The sequence below is a fragment of the Penaeus vannamei genome, chromosome 25 (genome assembly GCF_042767895.1).
Source record: "Penaeus vannamei isolate JL-2024 chromosome 25, ASM4276789v1, whole genome shotgun sequence".
In the NCBI taxonomy this organism is placed as follows: domain Eukaryota; kingdom Metazoa; phylum Arthropoda; class Malacostraca; order Decapoda; family Penaeidae; genus Penaeus; species Penaeus vannamei.
The window spans coordinates 5,322,361-5,332,360 of record NC_091573.1 but is presented as its reverse complement, the minus strand read 5'-3'; the positions used below and the strand labels follow the sequence as shown (position 1 = coordinate 5,332,360).

General features: G+C 34.1%; 2 protein-coding genes across 2 annotated transcripts in view; one reads left to right on the top strand and one right to left on the bottom strand.

Moving 5' to 3' along the window:
- The window catches only part of LOC113814703 (epimerase family protein SDR39U1), a 4,219-nt gene extending 1,331 nt beyond the window's left edge, over positions 1 to 2,888 (top strand). Inside the window, exons 2-6 of the mRNA XM_027366757.2 lie at positions 466 to 572; positions 1,194 to 1,333; positions 1,483 to 1,550; positions 1,729 to 1,875; positions 2,301 to 2,888. Of these exons, the coding sequence (XP_027222558.1) occupies positions 466 to 572; positions 1,194 to 1,333; positions 1,483 to 1,550; positions 1,729 to 1,875; positions 2,301 to 2,734 (896 nt within the window). The 3' untranslated portion in view covers positions 2,735 to 2,888. The remainder of the gene's footprint in view (positions 1 to 465; positions 573 to 1,193; positions 1,334 to 1,482; positions 1,551 to 1,728; positions 1,876 to 2,300) is intronic.
- Positions 2,889 to 3,102: 214 nt separating this feature from the next.
- LOC113814783 (uncharacterized) overlaps positions 3,103 to 10,000 on the bottom strand; it is a 13,549-nt gene continuing 6,651 nt past the window's right edge. Inside the window, exons 2-7 of the mRNA XM_070139027.1 lie at positions 8,729 to 8,957; positions 7,929 to 8,062; positions 6,940 to 7,110; positions 5,813 to 5,947; positions 5,170 to 5,352; positions 3,103 to 4,361 (exon numbers count right to left, since the gene is read on the bottom strand). Of these exons, the coding sequence (XP_069995128.1) occupies positions 4,053 to 4,361; positions 5,170 to 5,352; positions 5,813 to 5,947; positions 6,940 to 7,110; positions 7,929 to 8,062; positions 8,729 to 8,957 (1,161 nt within the window). The 3' untranslated portion in view covers positions 3,103 to 4,052. The remainder of the gene's footprint in view (positions 4,362 to 5,169; positions 5,353 to 5,812; positions 5,948 to 6,939; positions 7,111 to 7,928; positions 8,063 to 8,728; positions 8,958 to 10,000) is intronic.

Genomic DNA, 10,000 nt, shown 5'->3' with positions numbered 1-10,000 from the left:
TTTTATCTTCCCTTTCTGCAAATGTTTGCTACTGCTTATGGTGTTGCTTTATGTATTGTAAAGATCTCAGGTTATCAGTATCTCTGGAAGACTTTTTTTTACGCTTTACTTTTGTTTGTTTCATATTAATAATAACTTAAGCCAGAGTTAGTGGTAATCCAATAATCTGCACTTATCTCAAAAAATAGTTTCATGCGTTAATTGTTATCAGTAATAATATGATAATGATAACAGTAATAATGGTATTGGTATTGGTAATGATAATTATTATTACAAGTTTTTATTATTGATTATCATTATAGACGTAAAGATAAACATTCTGTTGTTACAGCCAGGACCTGTTTTTCCCTAAGCTGTAGCTTGTACTCCATGGGGTAAGGAGTTATCTCATGAATAGAACAGCATTAGCTAAATATGCTGTCATAACATACAACCTTGTGAATTTTCTGTCTAATCCTGTTTCAGGGGGAGGCTCAGGGTTCATAGGGACAGCCCTTGCAAATAGCCTGAAAAGAAAGGGGTATGACGTTCGCATTATTTCCCGAAAGCCAGGACCTTGGAGAACTACTTGGGTAGGTGATGCTCGTGTTATTACTTTTGTACATCAGTCAAGCATTCATTATTTACTGTAATTCAGTTTATGTTGTAATATCAAAGAATTGATGCTTTTGCAATATTTCCTTACATTTTTTTCTTCTTGTTCTTTATAGTATTATCATTGGCATTACAGTTATTAATATTATTGTTATTATTGTCTTTATTAGTAATTATTACAGACCTAGTGATTACTTCTAACTACCACTACTTACTGCTTACTTACTGCTTAATTAGTACTGCTTATGTGCCTCTGGTCATTTACTTCTGCTTACTTACAAATATTTACTTTTTACTACTTGCTTACTATTACTGCAGTTTTAGTACTACTGATACTTCTACTACTACTACTATTTTTTTTGATTTTCAATAAAATGAACACCTATATATCTTCCTTGCACATCAGATTTATGTTTTCATACATGTGTTATTTATTTGTTGTCTCTAGTTAAATGATTTTTCAGTGGAGTCACTTAAATTTGACCATTCAAGTGACTCACTATATGATTACAGTCTTCATTTTCATGATAGATAAACATACCTTTTCTTGTCTGACTTTCTTCATCTACTTTCTGAAAACTGCTCTTAAATCTTCTCAGAGTGACTTGAACAAAGTTGGACTACCAGAGAATACAACAGCAGTGGTTAGTCTCGCGGGGCAGAACATTTTAGATCCTTTGCGACGCTGGACAGAAGGTTTCAAGCAAAATGTTTGGGCATCGCGTGTTAATACAACTAGGTGGGATTTTATTATCATTATTTTATGTTTGTTCTTTTTATTCCCAAATCTTGATATGTAGATAGATGTTCCTTATAAGATAGTGCTTCATATTTTATATTGCTTTTAGAGAGTTCTTGTGGTGTTCATGATTTTATTTGTGTTGGCAGGTATCTAGCACAAGCAATCATGGAAGCCGAGGAGAAACCAAAAGTATTTGTATCATCATCAGGAGTCAGTGAGTATATTTGGTGTTCATTTATTCTGCTAATAAGTTTTTTACTTATTCTTTTTTTTTCTATTTCTCTCATCCTCATCCTGTGTTAATTGTTTGTTAATTTTAGCCACCTATATTGGCCTCACATATCACACTCCTGAATTAAATAAGATGTTTAAACATTCACCACCATCCTCAGGCTATTATGCACCTTCTCAAGACGTAGTATACACAGAAGAAAGTCCTGGCGGAGACTATGACTTCCTCTCCAGGTTGTGCGTTGATTGGGAAGCTGCTGCAGATCTGCCGCCAGAAGCCAATGTCAGGACAGCAAAAATAAGGACCGGTAAAACAAACACTTGTTTTATGATGCCCCTTGAGGGTCAGACTCTTTGAGACTGTGAAATCAGGTTGTTCGGTGTAAATTGAGACTGGATATTCATAATGTATAGTTTCATTTGTGAGCATGTAATTAATAGAAATATGTTGATATGAATATATCTAGCAATAATTATGTTTATCTTTATATACTATACAATAAACTGTAAGTAAAGTAAAGTAAAGCCTTAAATCAAAAACTATGCATATTTTTTCTTTTTGTATAGATTGTCCATGATATATGTGTCTCACCTTTAAATTGTAGAAGTACATTATATGTGCAAGATAAATTGCAAAAGTATTTTCTTTCTGTATTGATACGTAACAACGAAAATGTGATTTTAGATATATTATGGAGCGATGCATTGTATAACCTATAACTCCTCTTTACAGGTGTTGTCTTAGGGCGGCAAGGAGGCATGATCCAGCAGTTGATTTTGCCATTCTTTCTGGGATTAGGAGGACCCATTTCTGATGGTTTGCAGCCTATGCCATGGATCCACATAGATGACATCGTGGGCCTCTACATCCATGCTATTGAATCAGAGAATGTAGAAGGACCAGTGAATGGTGTTGCACCACAAATCATAAATAACAAAGAGTTTGCACAGGCTTTTGGCAAAGCCCTGTGGAGGCCTGCCATAATTCCTCTGCCAAAGATTGCCGTCAACCTCATGTTCAGTGAGGACAGAGCCAAAATAATGACAGACGGGCAGAAGGTGGCACCAAAGAAAGCACTGGATACAGGATATGTATTTAAATATCCTGATATTGCATCAGCTGCAAAAGAATTCTCAAAATTGATTTATGCTGATGCAATGATATGATCTTTCCCACATAGCAGCATAGTTGAATGTCAAGAGGGTTGGCTTAGGTATTCAATATTTAATCAAGCTATTTTGTTTCCTGTGCAAATATTCAGCAGTGTTTTAAAATGTATGAATTTCTATGCTTAAGTGTAAATAATAAATCATTGTTTAATATGTGGTTTAAGTTACCATCTTGTAAAGTTGTGATTTTCCTTTTAAAATACTTATTATATAATCTTTAAAAAGGAAATACAACCAACAGGCAAATCAAAGTACCTACAGTTTACAAAGCAGACTTCAAAGTTTATCAGGAAAGTCATAGGGACAGAAATAAACAGTGCTGAAATATTATTTGAAAGGAAAAGATTACCGTGTAAACCAAAAGGTATTTGCATTTTCATTTTTATTTCATGATAACAATTTTCCTTCATATGAACAGAATGGACAAAAATTAAATGCTAAAATGCTTGTATGAGTTCTTAGTATCTAAAACTGTACAGAGCTTAATTTATACTGTTTAACAGACAAGCCAAAGGCAAAACTAACAAAGAAATAAGTTTATGAATGTATTCCATATATATATATATATATATATATATATATATATATATATATATATATATATATATATATATATATATATATACAGATGAAGAACCATACAACTGCATAAAATGAGTGACATCGTACACACACAACATATTATTTATAATGCATAATGTAAGTAAGCCTGAAAAAGTTTGTTAATGCAAAAATCAGAATAACTGTAATATTATGAAAGGCGACTTCTGATTTTAAGTGAAAATACAAATAAAATAAAATAAAATGCTCCTATAAAATGTATTACTAATCCAAATATCATTCAGAAAATAATTTTAGGTCATATTTTTTCTGTTAAAATTATTCAAATAACAAACCTTTATATTCCTACTTAAGCAATCTTGGAATTTACACAGATTTAAAATTACATCTTATCTATTCTGTCTAAGGCACTGAAAAAATACCATTATCCGTTGTATTTTCTGATTTTACTTATTTTATGCCTTTTTTTTGTGTAGATCATATGTTACGACGTTAGTCCAAGAGAATGTTACTTTTTCAATCAGACACTAACACTAAAACTAGCACGAATGGAAAAGACTAAGGACATTTACACCATATTTCACTACCATTCGCACCATGTCTGTCTTTGATTAGAGGTTCCAGCCTCCCAGACGTGTCCAACATTCGAATAAATCACACTCGCTTGTCCCTTAAAACCTAAGCTTCACTCTCAACCAAATTGTTTAGAAACGCAGATTTAATTTTCATTCATAAAAGTTCAGGGTTTAGATTTTCATTCACACTCTTCCTCGTCAATCGGAGTCCCCTCCTCGTACATTGGATTAGTCACTCCTGCAGGGGCGTCTCCTCCCGCCGCGTGCTCAGGGCCGTTGGCGACGTTGTCCGCGGACGCCTTGCAGACGCTGAGGAAAATGGGCGTGTCCCGCTTGTAGTGCCGCATCATGAGGCCTCGCCGGCGGTACAGGAGGACGCCGGCGACGAGGAGGAGGAGGAGGAGGATGGCCATGACTGCCAGGGTCCAGAGGGCGGCGCTGGAGCTCATGGACTCCAGTGCCGAGGGACTGCTGATCACCGTGAATATCTGGGGGAAGACATGGGTTTTGCAGTGAGTGTTTGGCCGCGGATATTGTAGTCTTCCGGATTTCTCTATTCATGTTTTTCTCTTTAGTATTGGGATGTCCCTTATATATCCATAACTGCGCTGATGTATATTCATACATACACACAAACATATGTGTGTATATTTTTTATGGCAAAATAATGCTTCTGTTTTATATTAACTAATTGCGGTAATACCATTGTGCCCTTTTATTGTTGAACTAAATTCTGTATACTAGCTTTCCCCACAAAGCTACTCTGACTGCATTTGTGTATTAATAGACAACTATTATTTTGACTCAATGTGTGTATCATACTGCAAATAAAGGTTTGCATGTCATTTGGGCAAATATAGAACAAAAAAGGTAAAAAAAAAACAGTAATGAATAAAATAGAACAGAATAAAAACATATATAATAATAAAAAAGGATAGAATGTGATAAAATAGTGAAGTGTAATTATTATATGAAAATATAATAGAATAAAATAAAAAGCAAAACACAAAGAAAAGATAGAATAGGATTTTATATATATATATATATATATATATATATATATATATATATATATATATATATATATATATATATATATATATATATATATATATATATATATATATATATATATACATATATATATATATATATATATATATATATATATATATATATATATATATATATATATATATATATATATATATATACATTACGAAAACAAAATGCAGCAAGCTAATAAAACAAAGAATAAAGAAGTAAGACGAAATCCAAACGGGACCCTCTCCTGACCTGGGGATTCCCGCAGGAACTGTGGAAAGGCGTGATGTTCCGCGCCGCCTCCTGCGCCGCCACCACCCGCACGGTGTTCCTCTGAAGGGACGAGCGATTGAAGCACCGCAGGGCACTCAGGGCGTCGCTGTCCCACGTGTCTATCAGGTTCCCGTCGAACTTGACTTCGCCGGTGACGCTGACCTGGGTTAGGGGACGCGCGAGGGTGGTGGTGAGTGGGTTATCGGTTTGTCCTTGTGTTTCTGTCTGACTCTAGGTATCTGCCTCTCTGTCTCTCTCCGTCTGCCTGTCTGTCTCTCTGTCTGTCTGTCTGTCTGTCTGTCTCTCTCTCTTTCTCTTTCTCTCTCTCTCTCTGTCTCTCTCTCTCTCTGTCTGTCTATCCGTCTGCCTCTCTCTGTCTGTCTGTCCGTCTGTCTGTCTGTCTGTCTATCTGTCTGTCTTTTTCTCGCTCTCTTTTTCTTTCTCTTTCTCTTTGTTTCTTTGTTTCTTTGTTTCTCTCTCTCTCTCTCTCTCTATGGCCGCACGCACACTTTCGCATATCCATACGACAACAAGCATGCGCACGCATCATACGGGTATTATCCATCATACACGAGAAAAAAAACTCACGTAAGATAAAAAAAAATCCCACCTCCAAGCTTACCTTCAGCGCCTCCTTCTGCAGGTGCCCGAAGGTGTTTTCCGAGAAGGAGACATTGAGGTTCCCAGAGACCGAGAAGGCGCCGGTGCTCACCTCTTGGAAGCGACAATTGCTCACCTCCACCGACTCCACCTCCGTCTGCAGGGGGAGGGGAGGGAGGGAGGGGGGTAAACATAGGGAAGAGTTTTGTTTATTTATTTTTTGTTCTAGTTTCGTGTATTGGATTGATTCGGTTGTTTGGTTGATCAATGATTGTTTTAATTAGTTCACTATGTTTCATTTCATTATGTTGTTATGGTTACTGTTGCTGTTATGGGTGTTACTGAAGTTGTCTTTGTTATTATTATTAATGTTATCATTATTATTGGCTTTATTATTATCATTATCATAATTATCATCATCATTTTTGTTTTAATTGTCGTCGTTATCATCATACTATAATATTTGTCATTATTATTATTATTATTATTATTATTATTATTATAACAATTATTACTATTATTATCATTATCATCATTATTATTACCATCATTATTGTCATTATTACTATCATCAGTATTATCTTTATTGATATTAACTTCACCATTCTTATCTTTATTTATGTATCTGTGTTCGAACCTAAATTATGTAATGTAGATAAGGTGTTATTTCAGTCAATTCTACTGTCAAAATTCTAATATTAATCAATATTAATCCCTCTTCCCCTCATTCTCTCTCTCTCTCATTCTCTTTCTCTCTCTCTCTCTCTCTCTCTCTCTCTCTCTCTCTCTCTCATTCTCTCTCTTTCTCTCTCAATTCCTTGGACATGAGGAAGGGAGGATTTTTTTTGCCATTCAGATTTAATTGTATTATAATTTTTATTGTTACTATAACTTAAAAAATATAGAATAAAACACAGCAAAAGTATCTCCTACTATTTATGACCTATTTTATAAATATTATTGCTATCACCACAAAAAAGCTATATTAAAAAAGATCCAGCGACCAAAGAATTAACCAGGACCTCATGCAGTCGGAAGCCAATCCATTCATAGAAAAAACGCTATCTTGCCCATCTTTATTGATCGTTTTTAAAACAACAATAATGAAAAAGATAAATAAATAAATAAAAAACAGCAACACCAACTCACACTATGCGTGATATTGAAAGCCCCGGCGCCCAAGGAATTCACCAGGACCTTGTGCATGCGGAACCCAACCCAGCTGTGGAGGGAGCGCTGACTTAGGGTGACCACGCCGCTGGCAGAGACCGGTCCCTCCACCACGCTGACGGCTGAGTCCTCGATCACCAGGTATCGCATCTGTTGGAAAAGCGAGGGAGGGTTGGAAGGGGGTGGAGGAGGGGGTTGAGGGGAAGGGGGAGGGGGGAGGGGATGGAGGGAGAGGGGGAGTGGTGGGTGGTGGGATGGAGGGGGGAAGGGAGTGGAGAACGAGGGGGAGGGGGAAGGGGGAGGGGATGGTGGGTGGTGGAATGGAGGGGGGAAAGGGGTGGAGGTAAGGGGAGAGAGGGTGGGTTAGTGTGATATAGTGTTTTTTTTCTCGTTGGTATTTTATTGGGATTTACTGAGGTTCTATACTTTTATTGTCATTGTTTAGGTTATTGATTTTCGTCGGTTTTCAATGATAATGATGATAATGATTACGAACATTCTCATTACTATCAGCATTTTATCATGATATGTATGTACATTAATTTTAGTTACCATTATTGCCATTATTATCAGTGATCTTACTACCACTACTTTTATCAGCCTCATTATCATTATCATCATTATCATCACTGGTATCATCATAGTATCACTATCTATCATTACCCTCACTATTAACATCAAATCAATAAGTACAAATAAAAAATAATTGAAAACAAACACAAAATACACACACATATACCAAAAAAATATAAAAAACAGACACAAAAAACACACAGAATATAACAACAAAAATGATGATAATAATGACAACAACAAAACAATAACAATAATGATAATCATAACGATAACAACAATAACAATAATAATTTAATAACGATAATAAACAAACAAACAAACAAACAAATAAATAAATAAACAAACAAGTGAACAAATAAAAAACAAAACACACACACACACATAAACCTCACCTGTTTGATATTAAAGAAAGCCCCTTCGCGGAAAACGTCGACTCGGCTGTTCCTGATGAGGAGCCCGCCCCTGTCTCGGTCGCGCATGAATTTGGCGGGAATTTCGGGGACGTAACAGTCGACGATTCCGATTCCTTGGTATCGTTATTTTTATTGTTAGTATTCTTATCATGATCATCATAATTATTATCATTATTGTTATTACTTTTATCATTATTATTATTATTACTTTTATCATTATTATTATTATTATTACTTTTATCTTTATTATTATTACTATTACTTTTATCATTATTATTATCATTACAATTATCATTACATTATTCGCATTATCATTATTTGTGTTATCATTATTAATAATGTTATCATTATTATCGTTATTATCATTGTTGCTATTATTGTTGATGTTATAATTTTTATTATTATTGTCATTATTATCATTATCATTATTACTATTACCTTTGCTATCAGTATTATCATTATTATTAGTATTATACTTTTCATTATCATTATTACTATCATCATCATCATAAATATTACTTTTTATTATTATTATCATTATTATGATTTTGATGATGATTAGTAATATTATTTCCAACAATTAACCAAACAAACAAACAATAAAAAACACTAAAATAACCAAATGATAATATTAATAACGATAACAAGAATATGAATGATTAAAAAAACAATCAAAAACAAAAAGCAAAACAAAAAACAAAACAAAAATAGCCAGAATCTCAACCCCTCAAAAACCCGCACATCCGAACACCTCCAAAAACAAAATCGAATCGCCTCACCGACAGACGTCCTGTAGGGGGAGTAAGCGTGCAGGTTGCCGTACTCGTAGAGGACGTCGAAGTTGAGGGTGCCGGCTCTCCACAGGTCCAGGGCGGTGGCTGGCACACTCTGCCACTCCTCCAGGAAGCTCCTTGTTACATGGACACTCTTAGCGTCAGCCACCCTCACGTAGGCGCTGACGACGCGGGAGGCATGGAAGGGGTAGAGGGCTCTCGTCAGGAGCACGTCCTGCCGGGGAGGGAGGGGGAGGGGCGGTGAAGGAGGGGTAGGGGCGGTGAAGGGGGCAGGAGGGAGGCAATGGCAGCGTTGGTGAAAGTAAGAGAAAGAGAAGGGATAATGATGATAATGGCAGTAGTCGGGATGATAGCTGCGGTAAAAGTGATTTTAATGATAATGACGATGATAATAACACATAATATTGGTAATGGTATTAATGATGATGATCATCATCATTATCATAGTTATAGTGGTCATAATATTGATGATGACAATAATAATAATGATAATCATCATCAGCATCATAAGGGTTATAGTGATCATAATATTAATGATAATGATGTTGATAATGATGATCATCATCATTATTACGACATCATCATCATAGTTATAGTGTTCATAATATTAATAATGATAATGATGATGATCATCATCATCACATCATCATCATCATACTAGTTATAGTGGTCATGATATTGATAATGATAATGATAATATAAATAACAGTAAAATTAATATGAACAACAATGATAATAATACTGATAATGATGATGATGCTAATAACAATAATGATAATGATGATAGTAACAGCAATTGTAAGTGATAACAATAATAATAATAAAAATAAAAACAATAATAATGATAATGACAATAACAGCAACATTAACAATAGTAAAAGCAATCATCATCATCATTATCATAATAACAATAATAGTGTGAATGAAAACAGTAATAATAATAATAATAATAATAATAATAATAATAATAATAATAATAATAATAATGATAATAATAATAATAATAATAATAATGTTAATGATAATAATGATGATGACAGCAATGATGATAATGATGATGATAATGATATTAAAAATTATAATAATAGTATAAATAATAGCAATGTTAATAGTAGTAGTAGTAGTAGTAGTAGTAATAATAATAATAATAATAATAATAATAATAATAATAATAATAATAATAATAATAATAATAATAATAATGATAATGATAATAATAACAACAATAATATTAACAATAATAATGATAATACTAAT